Source organism: Equus asinus, chromosome 18 (assembly GCF_041296235.1).
Source record: "Equus asinus isolate D_3611 breed Donkey chromosome 18, EquAss-T2T_v2, whole genome shotgun sequence".
NCBI lineage: Eukaryota > Metazoa > Chordata > Mammalia > Perissodactyla > Equidae > Equus > Equus asinus.
The window spans coordinates 2,131,009-2,153,091 of NC_091807.1; the positions used below are offsets into that span (position 1 = coordinate 2,131,009).

Genomic DNA, 22,083 nt, shown 5'->3' on the forward strand with positions numbered 1-22,083 from the left:
CGAAGAAATGGTTCCTATTTTTCATTTCAATCTATTAAGTTACCAATAGTACTACAGATTAAAAATATAAGTATATTATAGTACCGATTCTAAAATTTTTTTTTGCCCACTTTTTAAAATTAACGTAACAAATAATTTCTTCCATAATAGCAACTGTGCTAAAACCCCAATAACATTAGCCAACTTGCTGTCATGTTCTATGGTCTTCTAATTAATATAGCACACAGACATTTATAAACTACAGAGCCACATCAGTTTGTAAGCAACTAATAGAAATGTTAGGAATATAGTAAAACTACATTCTAAATAGTTTTAACTTTCCCTTTTTCCTTAAATTTCCTTTTGTATATTCAAGCTTTCCACTAATTTTTTCACTAGACTCAATTAAATCCTACATTTAAATATGGCCAAAGAGAAAACAACAATATTGAGATGGGTGTCAACAAAATAGCTGACTTTTATCAGAGTCTAAGCCACTTAAAGCTATTCTCCAAAAGAAAACTTATTCACCCCAGGCTTACAGGGAAAAAGCTAGCCTCGAATCTCAGGTTCTTCATTCCTGACCTGTCAGTACAAGGGAACGTCCGAGGCTCAAGGCTGGAAGGGCTAAATGCCAAAGGCTGTGTCACCAGTGGAATGTCCCTCAGCTGAAGAAAAGACCTGACACACTGGGCAATGTGTTCAACTTGCAGAAGACAGGAGTCTGCACTGGTACCAATCAAGTTAACAAGGTTTAAGCCCTAGTCACAGATAACAAAATGTTACCACACCTGAATAATAACCTCTAAGCAACTTCCAGCTTACACTGCACGGACTCTCGCCACTACATGAACTTAGGGAACAGCTGCGTAGTCTTGAGTAGAAGCACAAGCTGTTGAATCAATTCTCTGCAGTGACTGATTAGACTGACTTCCTGTCAGCTGGAGACTATACTATGTTCACAATCATGATCATTACAACATGCAGTCAACAAATACGCAGTGACAAACCAAGTACAAGGTGGTGGACCCAATGTTGAATTATCTCCTAACTTTTCCTCAAATCCCTTTACTGCCACTAAAAAATCTAGACCCACCACTTCTAGTCCTATATGAAGCTGAAGTATGACTGTTGCTATATGATTATTTTTCTACATTGTGGTTCTATTTCTGCTAAATTACTCTTACAGTCTTTATCAACTTAAATTGTTTTTTTTTTAAACTATCTTTTTGGAACTCTGGAAAGATATTAAATTCACTGAATAAAATTTTTTCAATTTTGTTCCTCAAATATAATAAAAGTGATATATGTTAGACAAGTTAACTCCATTCTCCTAATATTAATGTTGTAATGAGGTTCAACTGAACTTTTCTTAGTGAGGCAAGTTTCAACTATCCTAAAAAAGGTAAATGATCTATTATTTGTGTGTGAATCTAAAGTGTGTCCCTTATGAAATTATTTATCTGTAGGTAAAAAAAAAAAATTTAGGCAGACTGTTAAATATAATGTTAACAGGTATGGTGGGCAATAAATTCAAACTTTTTATTTAACTTACATCTGCTTAGCTTTTTTTTAAGTATAAAGGCTCAGTTAATCAACTCATTAGACTAGTCAAGGCAAGACGAACTACATAAAGGATTTAAAAAGTGGTTGGTCTTTTAGTAATTCTCTAGTAATCACACACATACACACACACATACACACAAACTGGTAGGAGTACTCTGGATATAAGATTTCCCCCTATAATCGTGTATAATGCACTGTTCAGTCTGCAGTATTTTGAAAACTATATAAATTGGACATGACCAAATTAGAGATCTCTAATAAACTCTTATAAAGTATTTTGGGACTTCAGCTGTAATCCCCAGATGACTGATTTTAAACTATAAAAAAGGAAAATTCATATAAAATCACAACAGATTTAACAGACATCTTCAAAAAGAAATCAAACTGTAACTCAATTTTCTATTTTTTAAAATATGACTAAGAAAAAGGGTAAGTGGCAATGTCTACATTTTAAAAAAATTATTAACTGAGTGGATTTGGAGAAGACAAAAAATGCTATACAGTATTACTGCACTCCATGAATGTGCAGAATTCCAAAATGTGCCAGCACTAAAAAACTGTCTTGCATTGAGGTTTTCCAAGAGGTACAACGAGCCTGCCAAGAAAGCATCGGGTCTGTGCTAATAGCTTGCTGTCTTCAGTACAGGCCTTCATAATGTCAGTCACACTGCTCTTGCAAAAATCCCTTAATGTAAAAGGGTTTTCAGTGCTGATAGGTGGGGCTATGATCGATGATGTGGGATTGGATCCATATGCACACTCAGCTTCATTTCATTGTCAAGAATTTGAACAAGCTGTTGCATGGATGGCAGGTGACCAGATTCCAGCTTAGACCACACAGGTACATCATTCAAAGTTATCTAAATGCACCTGTTGACTTACACTGGTTCTCAATCGTGTTGCTCAAGAAGAAGACCATCATACACACATAGACCTTATTTTCTTGGCGCCACTGCCAGATGCTAGGAGCTTATATGCCAAAGAAAGCAAAAGGATCCTTGCCAACAATTAAGCCAATTAATACTATTTTGAAGACTGACAGGAAAGATGCTGTGTGTCTATATATTGGTTGAGGGAGGTAATTCTCTCCTTCAATGCGGATGTCCGGGTACCGCTGGCTAATAACTCGCATGTACTCCTCAAACACCTGCCTGTAACCTCAGGAAACACAAATCTGGAACTTGAGCAGCGGCCCCGTGGTGTACTGCATCTTCAATCTCTTGCCAGGCATGCTGCCCAGGCTGCCTGACACATCACCGCTGCGGAGCACGGCCGACACCACCACCACGAGCAGCAGCAGGAGCCTCATGGCACCGGAGCCACCTCGGCTGCCCGTGGACAGAGACTGCCTGATTCTAAAATTTTGTTTTGGATCATCTATTCTTCCATTAAGATGCAGTACTTTTAAATGGACAAACTACTGGCCATTCAATGTTTTTCACAGGTAGATCCTTTCTAAAATATGGCCAAGGTTATCAGATGAACAAAGTAGGAGCAGTGGGTTTTGAGGCAAAGAAGATCAGAAGATAATAGTTGATATATTTGGATATCACATTTTACAAAATTAGAATTCTTTAAAACGTATCAAAAGTTATATAAATCATAATTTAAAAAGCATTAAATTAATTGATGAAAATGTTTTTAACACAATGTGATTTACTGAGTATGTACTTTGAGCCCAGAACATACAGCTATTAAATCTAAGAACAGCCTCACCACTATCGTGAAGGTGCACATAGGCTACTTAGTGAGCCAATACAGAAAACACAAAACAGAAAATGATGTCAAGTAACAGAAGAGGTAAAACCAAAATTCCACCTCCATTTCATATTAGCTGTGAGGATATCCATAAGTTTCAGTCCACTACTCACTTTTTTTGTACACATAGTCCTTTAGAAAGCTCACTAGGTTTCACACCTTGCTCCCAAGTCCCCAGCTGACTTCTTTCCCAATTTCTATGCCTGGGTATTTCAATTAAGACTTCCTTCTCTCACCTTAACCCATACAGAAGAAATAATATTCTTGCAAAATTGATTATCTTTTCCTACATCATTCAAAGACACTAAACATTCCTCTAAGCTGTTTATTTTCTGCAGTCTTTATATTTCGATTATATGTTTTTGTTGCTGTTGTTGAGGAAGAGTCGTCCTGAGCTAACATCTGTTGCCAATCCTTTTTTTTTTTTTTGAGGAAGATTAGCCTTGAGCCAACATCTGCTGCCAATCCTCCTCTTTTTGCTAAGGAAGACTGGCCCTGAGCTAACATCTGTGCCCATCTTCTTCTATTTTTCTTATATGTGGGATGCCTGCCACAGCATGACCTGACAAGCCGTGCGTAGGTCTGCACCTGGGATCTGAACTTGCGAACCCCAGGCGCCAAAGCAGAATGTGCAAACTTAACCACTGTGCCACAGGGCTGGCCCCTAATCTTCCTCTTTTTTGCTCAGGAAGATTCGCCCTGAGCTAACATCTGTTGCCAATCTTCCTCTATTTTATATGCGCACCACTGCCACAGCATGGCCACTGACAAGTGGTGTCAGTCCATGCCTGGGAACCGAACCCGGGCTGCTGAAGCACAAGCACACTGAACTTAACCACTAGGTCACCAGGGCTGGCCCTCGATTATATTTTTGCCCACAGCCATGCCATTCTTTCTCAGTGCTACCACCTTTAATTTTATATACAAACTTTGACAGGAGTTGCTAAACTTATCTGTTTCCAGCCTTCCAAATAATTTCATTTAGTGCTCATTCAATATGCTGTATATAGTGTTAACAGCAACAGAAACACAGGTTTTAAAGTCAGAAGGACCAGGATTTGAATCCTGGGCACTCTTCCAGTGGTCTCCTCACTGTCAGTTAATGTGCTTCATTTATTCTCACTTTTGTTTATGATGACCACTCTACATGGAAAGTATTTCTTCATTTCTAAGATGAGCTTATTTTTCAAAGTCCATCTCAAGTGCCTCTTCTTCATGAATACCCCAAACTAAAGTAATAACTACTTTAGAACAGATCTTACCCCTTGTACCGATTTCACACCCATCATACACTTCCTTGTTTATATTTTGTAGGTCCTATTTCCCCAACTATTAATATACTGTACATCTCAATGACACATTATAGAGTGGAGGGAGTGGCAAGAACATGAGACTGGAAATAAGAGAGACCTACATCTCAATAGGGCATTATAGACTAACTGGCGTGGCACTACCCAGTTGACAGTGAGCCAGCTTTTTCTGGGAATAGCCCTAAAACACAGGGTTGGAACCCAGTGGCCATGTCTCCTATGTGACCTTCCTCATCCTCCTTAAGGTATTAATTCAGGGGTAGGAAACTGACCTGTCAGGCCAGTCAGAGTCCCTGGAATGTTCTCAAGTCTAAACTAGTTAATTAGACATAAGATGGGGACTGCTGGCATTCCTTCTGGTCTCCAACAGGAAAGACTGAAACCAACTGGCAGAAAAGAGAAACAACTTTTTAAAAAAATCCTAGCAATCTCAATGTCCCTGGTAGCAGTTGTCTTTGAGGACCAACTATATCCCTGCTCTTTTTGTAGCTCATGTCATATGTCAGTACCATTTCAATAAATACTACCTGCTCCCTAAACTAGTTAATTAGACATAAGATGCTATCACCTGCAAACTGACTAGTATAGATTCCAACTCCAGTTTATTATTAGCTGTGTGACTTTTATCTCTTTTATCCACAGTTTTCTTATATAAAAAGAATTAAGAGAGATAAGTGAAAACATGTAGGTGAAATGTCTGGTATACACTGATGTTTAATAAAGTGCTAGTTTCCTTATTCTTTCCCTATCTTGATAATCTTCATAGTACCAAGCAGTGACATTTATTCAATAAATATGTTAATCATCTGAAAGCATTTAAAGGAAGCCTCTTGAGGAAATACATTAAGGGAAATTCTAGACATGGAATGAGGTAAAAGATGATGTTACACGTTCTAAATAAGGGTTGTGTTATGTACAAAGGGATACAGATGGAAGAAGGCAAACAAATCAACTGTGTTTAAGACACTATGGCATATCTCTGCAACAGATTTAAAGATAAAATATGATTGTTGGAAATTATGGCACAGTATTCCATTGAATATTACACAAATTAATGTTTAACATATAAGAAATATATATATTTATTCTCCAACTTGTTCCAAAAAATAATTTGAGACACCTTACGGTGTACGATATATTTTTTTCTTTTATGAAGAGAGAGATCTTATTTCCCTTTGTTTCTGTTAACTCAGGAGGAAACCTGTAAACAAATGTTAATTCCAAGATCCTAATAAACTTGCCAGGAGAGGGCTACCATTATGGATTTTAGCTTTCCAGCAGGAAAAGCAAAAATCTCAGGATTTGGTTATGAAGCTCTATTTTGATTGAACTTATTACAAAAGGGATCTCAGGTTTTACTTGTATACTAGATTTTGAAGGAAAAGAAAAAAACAAAAAGCAAAACACCCTGAAAACCACTGAGAGTCGTCTTTGTTAAGACCAAAGGAATGTTTAATGAAGCTCACATTTTCTTTTCAAACAGAGGGTCCTTTAGAAAACACAGCACCAATTTGTTATACAAACACATTTCCCAGGTACTAACTACTAATACAATCATCAAGTTATCTAGTTGCGGGAAACAGGCTATCATGGGGTCTATGGCCACCCTTAAAACATAGGTTTTTTTCATATTTGACCCATTTATAGTAAGTAATGTTTAATAACTGAGGCTGTGAGTAAGGCTGTCTGGGTTTGAATCCTGGGTTAGTTATTTACTAGTTGAACAGCTTGGGCATGATATTATCTACCCCACAGGACTGTTGGAATAAATGAGATAATGCATATATAAAGCAAAGACTATAGGAAGCACTCTGCAAATATTAGCAGCTACTACTATTATTAGTATTAGTGATGGTGAGAGAAATACAGTTGGTGTCTTACTCCACTGGCTTGAGCTAGAACAAAACTGGATTGTCAATCAGGTTCTATCCACAGAGAGGGGAGATGAAGGGTAAGCTGGTTTCATAAGGAAGGCCAAGATGAAACAGACAACACAGACGTGGAGGCTGAAAAGAATCCTGCTCTTCAAGTTACAGTGAAAATCAACTTTTAGAAGCAGGAAAAAGGATGCCAGTATTCAAAAATATAGAGAAGAGGTAGAAGAAATAAGAGGGCAGGCAATGAGAACTCAGCCTACTCAAAAGGAAAGGCAAAGAGGCAGGCTAAAGATTCCTTTCCAGTTAGGCAGCTCGGAGTCACACACCCAGCTTCTATTCTCAGACAGTGACTATGGCCAGAAGCAGGAAAGATAGGTACTGTTCTATTTTTAAGGTCCTTCCCTAGAGAGTAGAAATTGGTTGGCCAAGGGAAGAAGAAAATAAAATATGTTTTCCTGGTTTTTATTTGTTTATACTTGATTCTAGTTTACTTATGAGTATATTAAAATGAAATGACTAAAGATACCCTGTTTAAATAGTTTAATACAGCCAAGGGCAGAGAATATTCATATCCCTGTAGGAAAAGATCTACTATAAGAGTCATGACTATATTCCGTTTCGGAATAACTACATATCAAGAAATGATAATACTTTGAAAACTATTTTTAAAAAAGTACGTCTTACCACCGCCTCTTGATCCTCTTCTCTAGTTGAAATTCCAATTTACACAGTAAATTTCTGAATAAGACTTTGCATAATCTAACTAAAAGTATACTCCCCTAAAAGATAAGTCCACTAGTCTCTAGACCCAGCTCTGCTACTAATTAGCTATTTGACTCTGAGTCCGAAGATTTTAATCTATAAAACAAGAATATTAAATAAGTTCATCTTTAAATCCTCCTTCAAGTTATTGTTTTAACTATCTAAGAATTTAAAATTTGAAAGCTTTGATTAAAAAATGTTTATAGACCATATCATTTCAGATTATTATGTTCAGCAAATGAACCCTAGTTTTCCCTTAAGAATTAATGAAATGTCAAAGTGGTAGGGTTTTTTTTGTGTGTGTGTACTAGGGGAGGGGAGGCAGAAGTTATTAGAATCTTTTATACTTATTATTCATGATTTCACTGAATAGCACTTGAAGGATAGGTACTAAAAACACTCATACCACATTCTAAATTACATGATTTATCCTACTAATAACATATCCTACTAATAACATTTAAGTAGTTGTTAAAATGTTGAAAAAAACTAGTATTCACACAATACCATTTACATCAGAACCAAAAAAATGAAATACTTAGGTATAAACCTAACAAAATATGTACAAAATCTTTATGAGGAAAACTACAAATCTCTGATGAATGAAACTAAAGAACTAAACAAACAGAGAGATAATCCATGTCCATGGATAGGAAGACTCAATACTGTCAAGATGTCAGTTCTTCCCAACATGATCCCAGACTCAATGGAATCCCAATCAAAACCCCAGCAGGTTATTTTATGGATATCAACAAACTGATCCTAAAGTTTATGTGGACAGGCAAAGACCCAAATTAACCAACACAATACTGAAGAAGAACAAAGTTGGAGAACTGACACTACCCAACTTCAAAACTTACTATAAAGCTGAAGTATTAAAGACAGCGTGGTATTGGTGAAAGCATAGACATATTGATCAATGGAACTGAATAGAGAGCCCAGAAATAGACCCACATAAATACAGTCAACTGATCTGTGACAAAGGAGCAAAGGTTAGACAATAGAGCAAAGACAGTCCTCTCAACAAATGGTGCTGGAACAACTGGACGTCCACATGCAAAACAATGAATCCAGTCACAGACCCTACATCCTTCACGAAAATTAACTCAAAATGGATTATAGACCTAAACATAAAATGCAAAACTATAAAACTCCAAGAAGATAATGTAAGAGAATACTTAGATGACCTTAGGTATGGTGATGCCTTTTTAGATATGACACCAAAGACATGATCCGTGAAAGAAATAATTCAGTAGCTGGACTTCACTAAAATTAAAAACTTCAGCTCTGTGAAAGACAATGTCAAGAAAATTAAAAGACAAGCCACAGACTGGGAAAAAATATTTAGAAAAGACACATTTGATAAAGGCTGTTATCCACAGTATGCAAAGAACTCTCAAAACTCAGTAAGAAAACAAACAACTCGATTAAAAAATGGGCCAAAAACCTTAACAGACACCTCACCAAAGAAGGTATATAGATAATAACTATATACAAATAAACATATGAAATATGCATATAAACATATGCAAATAAACATATGAAAAGATGCTCTACATCATATGTGATCAGGAAAATGCAAATTAAAACAATAGGATACCACTACACACCTAACAGAATGGCCAAAATCTGGAACACTGACAACACCAAATGCTGGTGAGGATGTGGAGAATGGGAACTCTCATACATTGCTAGTGGGAATGCAAAATGGTACACTCACTTTGGAAGACAGTTTGATGGTTTCTCACAAAATTAAACATAGTCTTACCATACATTCCAGCAATCATGCTCTTTGATATTGACCCAAAGGAGCTGAAAACTCATGTCCACACAAAAACCTGCACACAGATGCTTATAGCAGCTTTATCCATAATTGCTAAAACTTGGAAGCAAGCAAGATGTCCTTCAGTAGGTGAACAGGTAAATAAATTGTGGTTCATCCAGACAATAGAATATTATTCAGCACTAAAAAGAAATGAGTTACCAAGCTATGAAAAGACACAGAGGAACCTTAAATGTATATTACTAAATGAAAGAAGCCAATCTAACACACTGTACGGTTCCAACTATATGACATTCTGGAAAAGGCAAAACTACAGAGACAGTAAAAAGATCAGTGGTTTGCAGGGGTAGGGGTAGGGGTGGCGATGGGGGTTGGGGGAGATGAACAGGCAGAGCACAGAGGATTTTTAGGGCACTGAAAAGACTGTATAATATTATAATGATGGATATATGACATTATACAATTGTCCAAACCCATAGAACATGGAACACCAAGAGTGAACCCTAAGGTAAACTGTGGACTTTGCGTGATTAAGTGTCAATGTAGGTTAAAATTCATAAAAATGTACCATTCTGGGGAGTGATGTTGATAATGGGAGAGACTATGCATGATGTGTGGAGGCAGGGGATATATGAGATATCCCTGTACCTCCTCAATTTTGTTGTAAACCTAAACTGCTCTAAAAAATAAAGTCGTAAAAAAAACCTAACATTCCAAATTTAATTTAAAACATAACTGTTTCATTAAAACACAAACATTTACCCTATCAATTACTGGTACATGATCATATTCTTTTGTAATCTTTAGGTCTTACAACCTACTTTGTTTCTTACACAGTAAATGAAAAAAAAAAGTGTCAACATTTTCACATAACTTTTTAAAAAATATAAAGTCCAAATTCTGCCAACCAATTCTCCTTCTGTTCCTCATCTTACCATTTCAGTTTCTTCATTAGGAACACTTACCAGATACAATACATATCCCCATTCTGGAGCTGTGGAATAAGAAAGGATTCACAGAGTTGCAAGGCTAACATAGTCTTGCCTTCTTTTTCAGTGTTACAGATGATATCAATTCCACTCTTACAATCAGTTTTCAATAAATGCTATAAGAGGAAAAGAAAAATCAGTTCATACCATTAAAAACATCTAAAAAGCTAGCTGCAATAACTGTTTAAACATTCAGAAGAAATTAGATTTCCAGTTTTATTCTATAAAAATGATGAATTATACAGAAACATTTTCATGATTTCATAGTTTCACTATATAGCACCTACAGTTTACAATCACTGCTTTTAATCTCATTTATGTCCACAACTTATAGGTAAGTAGGGTCCATATTAGGAAAAGACTAATTCTTTTATCTTAAAAAAGCAAAATAACAAACATGAGCATTTAATTTCTTAATATTTTATTTAAAAGGCAAAATCATAATGCTCCTCAGTTTATGTGACCTCTGTCTCACAAGAAGCTCAACATGAATAATGCTTATTAATGAATGTTTTGTTAATTTCATCATTTGTTAACATCAGATTCTGTCTAATTCAGTGAGCTTAAAGAATGGCCAAAGAGAACACATCTAGATAACATAATTTTAAAACCTTTGGTATTACTCTAAAAGGAATTTAACACAAGAATGGGCTACATTTCTTTTTTTATTGTAAGGTTAGAATAGGCAAATATAAATCTCAAACAATACCTCCCGGAATAGCTGATCTTCTACAGGTGACATAAACAGACATGTGAAGAGTGCTTGATGGAAGTACAAGTCTTTACTGATTTCTGGATGGTTTATGCAAGATTTAATAAGAGCCATTGCTTCAGGTATGCGTTCACAAGCAATTAGGTATCTGGCACGTAGTTCAAAGAACAGTGGATTTTCAGAACTTAAATATTTGTTCACTATATTAAAAAGAAAACAGATTCTTATTACTCTTAAGAAAAGATTCTCTCAAGTTTTGATTTGTTGTTTGAAACATCACCACTAACGTGGTATCTAATTTGGTTAACTATTTATTTAATTAAATAGCACTTTCTGCAGTAGGGGTTTATTTGTGAAAAGAATATTCACAGTTATATGATTGGAAAAATGGAAATGAGTGACACCAAAACAGGGCTCAAGAAATATCTGCTGATTTCTTCTCAGTCTAAAAATTAAAAAAGAAAATTTAAAATAGAAAAAATATGAAATATTCTTTTTTCAGTTCATTAATATGTTAAAATGTTTCAAATAACATGGGGTCTGGAATTTCTTTCTAGTCTAAAATTATGTACTTTATCTTCTTACTGCTCAATATTTTCATTACTGTAAGATTAAAAGGCTGAATCCTAATATGTCATTAAAACTACATTAATTCAGATTAATTATGGAGAAATGTAATCTGAATTAATGAAAAACTTAAATCATAAAAGAAATATATTTTATTACTTTTCAACAAAAAATTAAGTCAAAAGTAGTGCCAAAAAGGACTGCTTATTAACATATGCTTATGTATCACTAAGGATAATTACTAATACTTGCATTTACACAATTTAAAAATATATAAACACCTTTATCTACATAAGTTTATTTAGACCTAACAATAACCTTATGACAGGTGTCATAATACTTGTTTTACAGATCACAAAAGTGAGTCTCAGAGAGGTCAAATGACTTGCCCAAGGACAAAGAATCAGTAAGAGGCAGAGCACGAACTGGAACCCCTATTTCATGATTTCAAATCAAAAAGTGTTTTAATTACTTATATATGTTTAATCAGTAGCCTCTAAAATGCCTGTGGGTAATGTTTTATTTGGGCTTCAACATTTGCCTTGCATTTCTGTTTACGATATACGGTAAGCAGACACTGTGCACAGTTGATACAAAGACAAACTTCAGACTGGTCTTTACCCTCCTAGAGGACTAGGAGGGTCAACTAGAGGAGAGGCATCCACATTAACGAGGCTCTAGAGCAGCTTTTCCCAAAATGAGGTATGCTAATCTAAGTATGAAGGGGTGTGTACATAGAGAGAGGCCATCAGCACTCATCGGCCAACAACGGGTTTGTTCTAGCTCCTAGTCAGAGAAGCTAAAACCTCCCCTTAAAAGCCTAAACTTTCTTCTCCCCTGTTCTCACTCCTTCTGAAGCTCTATTTTTGTCTAGTTCCTGTCCCCTCTGGCCAGAGTCCCCAGTCTCCTCAATTTGCTTCAGTCTGTCACCTTGCCTTCCCTATATTTTACTCTTCATACTTTTCTTCAGTAATCCAATTCTTCCTCCTCAGTTTCCACTGCCTTCCTCTTTAGTCTTTTCATTTCCTTCCGAGACCATCATATCAAGTGCCAGTCTTCCTTGCATCCTTTCACTATATACCACTGTGCCACTTCACATATACCTTAGCCCTTTCCTCCTAGTCGTGTCTTACCTCCCATCTCTTCCCATTGCTTTGCACTACTTCTCCTGGGCTTACCTCCTTCATCTTCTCTCACATCTCTGCTGTAGTCCTCCACGCTTGTATCTGGGGTTGGCTTGCTCTGAAGCCTGAGAATCATAGCCCATTCTCTACTCAACTCTACTCCCAACCCACCCCCACCCCTTAACCTGGGACAAGTGGAAAGATCCTAACCTGCTCAGCACAATCTGTGGTGTGCCGCCTCTTTTTCACCAGACCAAGGTCTGAACAGTTCCAGAGCTGAGAGGTCTTTTCTTTTCCCTTTGGCCATCTTATAATTGCACTCCATTGGCTCTGTCCATGCTTTCAACTGTTTTCCACACTTTTGTGCTTATTCACTACTGCTGAGCTTACATTCTAAGTTTTGGTGATCCAAAATGTTCTGGGGCTCAGGAATAATTATGTCAAATATTTTCTAAAAGAATTAACTAGAAGTAGTAGACCGAGCTTCCTGCCTCAAAAGGAAATTGTAGCCGACAGGAACCAGTGTGGATCTAGGTTTGAGAGGAGGTGATGTCAAAGAAGTATGCAGGTGGTAAGGGGATGAGACAAAAACGTAACTTCTATTAATGGATGAAGTTTGGGAAATACTGCTCTAGAGTATCTGGAATTGAAATTTACTTATTCATTCAATTAGTCACTCATTCATTTAATCAACAAATACTTAAATTGAGCACCTACTCTGTGCCATGCACTGGGCTAGGTGTAGGATATGCAGCAGTCGTGACAAAAACTGAAAGAGTTCCAGCCCTCAAAGAGTTTCCTATATAAGGGAGATTCCATGTGCTTAAGCAGGGGGTTTGTTGTTTTTTTTAAAGGGTGATCCTACTTAAATAAGATTTTAAAAATATGACTGAAGTGATAAAAACAAATAAACTCTCTGTAAATAAGTAACAACTGGATAGTAAATGTGTTAACACTCTGAATTCTCATTAGAATAAATGGGAAGTTACTAGAAATAAATGTATTTAGTCTAGTATTAAAAATCACTCGGGCTGGGTTAGTATATAACAAATTAAACATACTTTATGTGAAAAGACATCACTCTTATTCAGTATTACAAAATAAAGAAGTATCACTATTACTAATCTAGTTAGGAAACGAAGCTGAGTCTGCTTCCCACGAATGCTGGTTTGGCTTTGAGTCTCCTGAAGTACCTATCTCCTGAGAGGCTGGCTGGGCTTTAAGAACAGCTTGCAACACTGGATCTTCCCATGGGCCACCATCTCTAATGATTCGAGTCACCAGTTCCAGATTCACATTTCCATATCTGCGGAGGTGATTCTGGCATTCCTAGGAGAGAAAAATCATTTTGGCTTTGTGAATTTAAAGGGGTTAAAAACTAAACTTGATCATCATTGTCAATAAAATGACTGATGGTCAATGAGGCAGCTATTAAATTATGAAAGAGAAAGAACTGTATAGTAACCTAAGTAGGGTGTCAAAACCCCATTAGTATACAAACAGGCTTTAATGCCAAAGGTTACATGGTTTGTACATAATTTGACTTAGAAAATCCCATTATAATAGGGATGAAGTATAACCTAAGGGGAAAATTTAAGGGATGCATCATTTCTAGGAAAGAACCAGGTTGCAAAAACCTAAGGGAAAAACTTACAGGATGCATCACTTCCAGGAAAAGAACCAGGTTGCAAAAATCTAAAACTTACATGTTCAGTTAAATTTATGTGAAGGCTCATAAAGTTTCTGTTAACAGTAGTAGGCAAGAGGCTGACAGTAAGAAGTGGATAGGGGCAAGGGTCCCTTCCAATGCAGACTCTGGTTGGCAGGTAGACCCAGGTCCCCTGCCCTGATCCCAAATGTGTAATTTTAGTCGTGGTAGGCGGCTAGAAGATGGGAACTCTATTCCACTTTATTGTGTAAGTAGATCTGTAGTCTTAGGATGAAGAAATGATAGGTTGAAGAAATGAAGACTTTCAATTAGGTTTAAGATAAAGATGTATTGATAAGACGGCCATTAACTGATAATTCATGCATTTTGTGGGATTTTTTAATAGATATTTGAAATGTTTTTAGAGAATCTAGTATCTTAGACTTGTGATTATAATATGAATTATGTAACAGAAGTTTGTAAACAGTGTAATATTTAGGAGAACTTGGTTTAGTGAATTTATAAATTTGACTTATTAGATTTAGATTTGAAAGATTTAATTGTCTGATTATGCTTTTTTATTTGTTATATGCTTTGTTAGGTGGTGTTTTTAAAAATATTTCTGGGGAATTTAATTTGATAATTTAAAAAGTTTACCTGAAGGTCTAGTCAAGGTATGAATAGATTTATTTTTTAAAAGCATAAATGGAGCTTAAAGCCTTAAGAAAAAACTAGATATTGAAATTGGCAATATTAAAAATCTGAATAAATTGCACATCAATCAAAATACAGTTGCCAGAATTTCCTTCTGTGTTCAAAAAAATCCCTCAGACATAAAAATCTTAATAACAGTTATAAAGCAAACTTTAGGATAAAATAATATATATTCACAAACTTTTACTTATCAGATGATTCATCAGGCTACATACTCAAAGTGGCAGTGTTTAATTGTCAACATTTGAACGTTCCAAAGTGATATCTATATGCCACTTTTCATTCCTTGTTAAAATACACAAAAGAGGTTTTATTTGTTTTATAAGAAAACAAGACAATAGAAGAAATCAAGTTTCAAGACAAAGATTCATTCAGTCAAAGCAGTCAAAATATGAAAATAAGTATCTTCTAAAAGTTATTTAGGGCATTCCCAAATTAAAAGAAGCAAACAAACAAAACTGCTATAAACAAAGGGCAAGTTATTTAACCTCTCTGTGCTCTTTTAGTTAACTCCTCAGAAAAATGGATACCAAAAACACCTACTTCATAGGATTATTGCGAGGATTAAATAATAGAGTGTCTTGAAAAGTGCTTGGGACAGTGCCTGGCATATAGTAGGCACTTAATAATGTTAGCTATTATTTCTTCTAGTATTTTTTAACACTTTGAATAAATATTTTAGGACGACCAATTGCCTTAGCATAAAATTAATTTCTGTATTTCCATGTATCAACATGTTATAACATTCATAAAAATAACATATAAAGTTATTCATCAGCCATGATTTTTTTAACACATGGAACATAGTAACAATATGTGGCAACAGCTTCATGGTTAAAAACAATCATCAATTTCAAACCTCAAGGTAAACAAACTATTTAATTACTCTAGACACACATATTTCTGCCCCTAAATTTCCACAACTATAAGCTGGCTTTTGGTCCAAGCAAAGCACAAGAAATAAGATGAGCTGGATGCTAGTCCTTGCATCACTGATGAGCTTTAACCCTTGGACAAGCCTGCTTTCTAGCTGTCTTAGGGTAGGTGAGGCCCCACCATACAGCCACTGGCACTGTGGGATCTGGAACTGGGCTCAGGCCTAAATCAAGATTTCGTGAAACAGTCTACTGCTAATTTCCTAAACTTGGCTGAAAACAAAAAACACTTGGCGGTCTTGTTAAAAACAGATTCCTAGGCCCCAATTCAAACCTACTGAATCAAAATTTCTAGGGGAAAGCCCTGATAATCCATATATTTAACAAGCCCCACCCCACGGTCAACTTCAGCATACTTTTTGACTGTACCTCCTACATTTAGAGTGCACTTTCATAAATGTTTATACTGTAAATTATATACATGGACTATTATCAATCCTTCTATTAAAAATTAGTAAATTAGCTTAAGTTCTTTTTTCTAAGATAAAAATTATAAATGAGAGTTTTGTTTTTTGTATGCGTGCACTTCTTGAGTTAAATACACCGTATTTTGGAGACCACTTCTATGGGAAATAGCTCTGGATAGGAAAGAGAGAAGGAGTATTTCATTTTGGTCCATTTAAAAAGACACAGGATGAAAGAGAATAAGTTTGTAAGTATCTTTTGGTTCCTCCTTCCTTACATAGCAGGGTGGCTTTTTCGGATGATATTCAATTTAAAAGCCTCCGAAGTGAAAAAGGAGGTACTTAAATCACTGTAAAATTTACAACTTATCTTTTCTAGAATATATACATATTGTATTTTTTTAAGAATGTTTACTTAATTAAAAAATTTGGACCTGTATATTAACCTAATCCTTTATTTAAGTCATTTGTCTACTATCATTGACACCCACAGCACTGAGCTAAATATAATTCCCTCAGAGACTTCCATTCAACTTGTGTCTTTGACAAAGGTAGAGAGAAAACACCACTCCTTCCCTCACTCTTCTTTCAGAATCCATTGTGGCCTGGGCTTCATGTCTTGCTACAGAAGTTCTTCCTCTCTGACTCACTGCCACTTTAGAGTTGGCTACTACAGCACATATGTGAAGGGGCAGTTCAGTGTTCCGACCTGATCTCAACCCTTCGGCTGCTTATCACAGGATGAGAGTCTTAACAACTCCAACTTCCTATTTAAGGACCTCTACACCTAAGGACCTATGCATTCACCTGTTGCACTTCATGAATCCCTTTCTTCAGCCTGGTCACTTCCATCTCCCAAATTCTTCTTGTACTTTCTTGCCTATGCCTTTTCTCATATTATTGTCTTTCTCCTACAACTTCCTGTAAACCTATCTAAACCTTCCCAAAAAACGATCTAAATCCTTTCCTATCAATCTTCCCACAGTCCCACTTTTCCTTGAGAAGCCTCCACTAGCTACCTCAATCCATAATAAACTTAATTCCTTCTCCTGCAGTATTGAAAATCTGTACCAGTCCATTCTCTGGTACTTATCATATAAGAGTAGGGTCTTGCATTATGAAGTGCTGACATCTTACTTCCTCGGTAGTTAAAAGTTTCTTCAAACAGGTACACTTTTCCTTTCAGGAAAGGAAAGGTGTATCAGAAGACATATTCTCAATAATAAATAACTTCTTTTTTTTAGGAAGATTGGCCCTCGGGGCCGGCCCCGTGGCCGAGTGGTTAAGTTTGCACGCTCCGCTTCGGCAGCCCAGGGTTTCACTGGTTCAGATCCTGGGTGCGGACATGGCACCACTCATCAGGCCATGTTGAGGCAGCATCCCCCATGCCACAACTAGAAGGACCCACAACTAAAAGTATACATCTATCTACTGGGGGGAATTTGGGGAGAAAAAGCAAACAAAAAAAAAAAGAGATTGGCAAGTTGTTAGCTCAGGTGCCAATCTTTAAAAAAAAAAAAAAGCAAAAACATAAGATTGGCCCTGAGCTAAGATCCGCTGCCAATCCTCCTCTTTTTGCTGAGGAAGATTGGTCCTGAGCTAAGTTCTGTGCCCATCTTCCTCTATATTTTATATGTGGGATGCCTGCCACAGCATGGCTTGATGAACAGTACTAGGTCTGTGCCCGGGATCCAAACCGGTGAACCCCAGGCCACAGAAGCAGAGTGCTTAACCACTTAACCACTGCGCCACTGGACCAGCCCCAATAATAAATAACTTTTTAAATCAAAATAGAGTTTTATGGAAATCTGTGTAAGTAGAAGTACTATGCAATATCTGTCTTTTTTTTAATGAAATGTAGATTCCAGAGTAAAATTACAGAATACCACATGTCAAATTCATCCATAAGCAAGCTATTTCAGCAAATCAAAGCAAAAATATAAAAGGTCTTCAATGTGGTCAATTTTATAAAAACAAAGTCTGTTTTCTATGGCTGAGTAAAAGGGGACAGGGGAGGGTGAAAGGGATAAAGGGGCACATGTATGGTGACAGATGGCAACTAGACTTTTAGTGGTGAACACGATGCAGCACATACAGAAGCTGAAATATAATGACATACACCTGAAATTTATAAAATGTTGTAAACCAATGCAACCTCAATAAAAAAATAAATACAAGAAAAAATACAAAGCCTTGAAAATATAGTAAAATCTTTACAATATGTTGAAATGAGATGATGAAATGAGAATGACCATGATATCTTTTATTATTACACTTTCTTTTGTTATCTTATGGCAAAGCACTTCAAAAAGTTGTAAAGTGTAAAGAAGTTATGCAGTTTTCTTTTACAAAAAGATAATTATCACAAATCTGATGTTCTTTTCTGTGATAAGTTCCTAAGGAGTATTTACCTGAAGTTTTTGAAAAAATTAACATTCTGAGTTTGCCTACATAAAGAGGACAGTATAACAATGAAAATGTTACTGCTTTTCAATAAAGTCCTTATGTAGAAAATCAATTAAAATGAATGTTTGGAAGTGTTAGCATCCTTACATGATTGTTGTGCCAAAAATCAATACATCACCTAGAATGCTTGTATCTATGCCATTAAAAAACTAAACTAGAATTTTCTGTTGAAAAATCTTTCAACGGGAGCATTTGAATAAGTTTTCAATTCATTTGTTAAAAATGGTTAGTATTCAAGAAAGCAGTGATTGATTTCTGGAACAACTGAAATTCAGTAGTCAAATTTCAAAAAGAATCTTTGTAAATTTGGTGGAAGACATTTAAAACTGGACATCATAATTTAGAAAATAAAATTTTTCCATTTGGATCTACTAAAGGTATCTTTTTCATCTATGACAGCTATTACAACCAAGTATCAAAGTAAATTAAAATCCACCTTCGAATTATTATATGACCGAGTGTTAAAAATTTTCAAAAATAAAGCACATTCAATCACTGGTGTCATTAAAGTTTTTACACTGTTAAAACATTATTTTACTTTTATCTTTTTTAAGTGTATTTTTGTTTCATAATGTATACAGTACTAGTACATGTACATAAATAACAAATATACCTACATTGGGGATAAGGGCTCAAACTTTTTTTAAAAAAGCTGGATGGGTATGATATCAGAGGTCGAGAGACTGCTGGTTTAGGGTATTATTGGTTTTTACATTTGTGTTTGGAATCAAATATAAAACTCGCCTTCCTCTGCTGATCCTAATGTCATGTCCTGATGTGCCTCTTCCCTGTGTTTCTACAGCCTACACTTCAGTCTTCATCTGCTATCACTCAGATAACCACACTAAAGGTTCTTCTCCCTTTCTCTCTCCAGCAAGGCAGTCTTTAGAAGGTTTCAAAATGCCAGACCACGAAGCATTTAAGACAGTCGTATAAATAAAGCATCTCTTTGACACATCCGTTAATTGCAAACACATGATGCATATAATAGATTAGGGAATGCTGAAAAGAACGCTGGCTTGAGAGTAAGACTCAGGCCCTTGTTCTACTTCTCTAAATCTCAGCTCCATGGGAGCATAATTTTCTGATCTGTAAAATAAGGGATTATCAGATTAAGCAATTTCTAAGGTGACTCCCAGTCTCAAAATTATAAAAATACATGAATACCTATAAATTATACTTTTGATTTTTAAAAATAACTAGAATCACACACTTAGTGAACTATTTAAGATACCCCTTCTTGAGACCTTTGAAAAAAATGAGTATTTAACTATAAATAATTGTTCCTTGTTTAATAAACACAATTACATTTTTATACATTTAAAAAATTTTATGTAATAAATGTATGTTACTTAAATTTGCAGAGTTTTATCTGAAGGGGAAGCCAATCACAAATACAGTAAAATCATCAACTAAGAGCAAAATCAAATTCCAAAATTAACTGGTGGTTGCCATGCTAATGAAAGCACAACCCTACCATTAACATTTTTAAATAAGTAATGAAATAATATGGCCTACAGAGAAGTGCTGTTGTTACAGTTCTCACCTGTAAGACAGATCCTGAAGCAGAATGAACGTGGATGCAAGACTTATTTGATTCCCATGCAAAGAAATAAATATGAAATCTGATTCAGCAGAACAAACACTGGAGTCAGTCAAGAGAACAGGTCACAGTACTGGCTATGCTACCAACTGGGCAAGTCACTTAATCTTCAGTAAATACTGTTGAATGGATGAATCAATGAATCTCTTTAGTCATCATTTATTAAAAAATTAGATTAGACTTTATGTCCTCTTACAGTTCTTTACAGCTAAATTTTCTATGATCTAATACTTTAGGAAAATACAAACTTCAAGCACTAATATGCTGATAATTCTAGTTATTATGTATTAGGACACTCTATAGAATCAGTTTTCAGTGAACAATGAACGCCTCAATGATCCTGATGTGCTTTCAGAAATGGTTTCAAAGTGTTAATCCTACCACTGATTTTGAAGGCACTTACATGCCTGCTCCTAACAACCTAAGACTGCACGATGCTCAGAATATAAGATCTTTCTTTATGGTTGGATACTATGGCGGGAATAACTATCAATGCACAATGTTTAGTACCCTCTTTCGAGATGACTGGCGTTCCATGTGGCAGGGTACACTGACCTTTCCTGACACAGGCCGCTTACTGACGCTGACAGCCCTAGCTTTTAGAGGCTTGCTCTTGGTCCCTTGAGTTTAACTGTCTCAAGTTTATTATTACATATTTTATGCTTGAAATAACTCTAGCTCTTATATCAATTCAAAGTGATCACAGAACTTCAACAGCTGAACTGAAGTAAGCCTTCTCTAATTAATTATTTTAAAAAATACACAGAGAAACTGAAAATATTTCTGAGGTGGTGATATACAAGAATTACTAATCAGAAGCAACAATTTCAAAAAGTTAAATGCCAGTGGAAAAATATGAAAGCTTTACCCATTTCAACACAAGATTTATCTAAGGAATACAATCTTTACCAAATGATTTCAGAATCTGAAACTTTCATTTTAACATCAATCCTTTTCACTCCCAGTGCTAAATACGTGGCACACTTGTCAAGTATGTTTTTCTCATAGACAGTGAAATCTTTTCCTGTAGACTTTTCTCACAATGAAGCATACTTCAGTTTCTTTTTTCCTACACATTGTCAAAGTAAAAGCCACAGTAAATATTTGTTGGTTTCATCCCATGAATACATTTATTGACTTCTCCCCCATCTCACTGTATATAGAGGTAACCAACAGACCATGAGGTAAACAGTTTCAGACAAGATGCCTCATTGTTTCTTATCTTCTAGAGTTAAGCAAGGGAGATACATCTCTAAAAGGGAATTTTCTTTTCTGTTTTTTTAGTGAGGAAGAGTGGCCCTGAGCTAACAGCTGTTGTCAATCTTCCTCTATTTTGCATGTGGGATGCCACCACAGCATGGCTTGATGAGCAGTGTGTAGATCCATGCCTGGGATCTGAATCTGCGAACCTCAGGCAGCTGAAGTGGAACATGCAAACTTAACCACTACACCACCAGGCCAACCTAAAAGGGATTTTTTTAAAAGAAAGAAATGGCCAGACATCATATAGAAATCTCTGTGGACTTATCTATCCTTCACTTATATTGGCAAACATATCAGTACTGTGAGACTAAGACTACTAAGACTTGGAAACACAAGGATGAAAGTCGGTCTTTGCCCATCAGATCTAACAGCATAGTTGGAGAGACTATGCAACTACAGACAGAACACAGATGGATTAGTGCTTTGGTAACAGTGGAAAAACTAGGGGGGGAAATCATATGTAGTCAAAATGTAGTTGAACAGAGACAGAAGAGAACTCCTATTAGAGCAGAAAACATGGGGACACAATTTTGAAACTGCTCCTCACAAAATGTCTTGCTATTAAGCGCATATGGTTGTATTCTTTAAAAGCCTTTTAACTAGCCCTGTAAAGGTGGTTTTGA

General features: G+C 35.9%; 1 protein-coding gene and 1 pseudogene across 5 annotated transcripts in view; both read right to left on the minus strand.

Annotated features, from left to right (window-relative positions):
• Positions 1-22,083, minus strand: part of ZNF654 (zinc finger protein 654) — an 85,310-nt gene that overhangs the window by 10,421 nt on the left and 52,806 nt on the right. For 3 of the 5 annotated variants that reach the window (XM_044749940.2, XM_044749939.2, XM_044749944.2), the window contains 3 exons: positions 13,621-13,756; positions 10,734-10,936; positions 10,001-10,140 (listed from right to left, as the gene is read on the minus strand). In XM_044749940.2, the coding sequence (XP_044605875.2) occupies positions 10,001-10,140; positions 10,734-10,936; positions 13,621-13,756 (479 nt within the window). Of the gene's footprint in view, positions 1-10,000; positions 10,141-10,733; positions 10,937-12,637; positions 13,552-13,620; positions 13,757-22,083 lie in introns of those variants that run through there. The other 2 variants (XM_014853424.3, XM_070488670.1) reach the window with 2 other exon arrangements.
• On the minus strand, positions 111-9,994 carry LOC139040968 (thioredoxin reductase-like selenoprotein T; annotated as a pseudogene).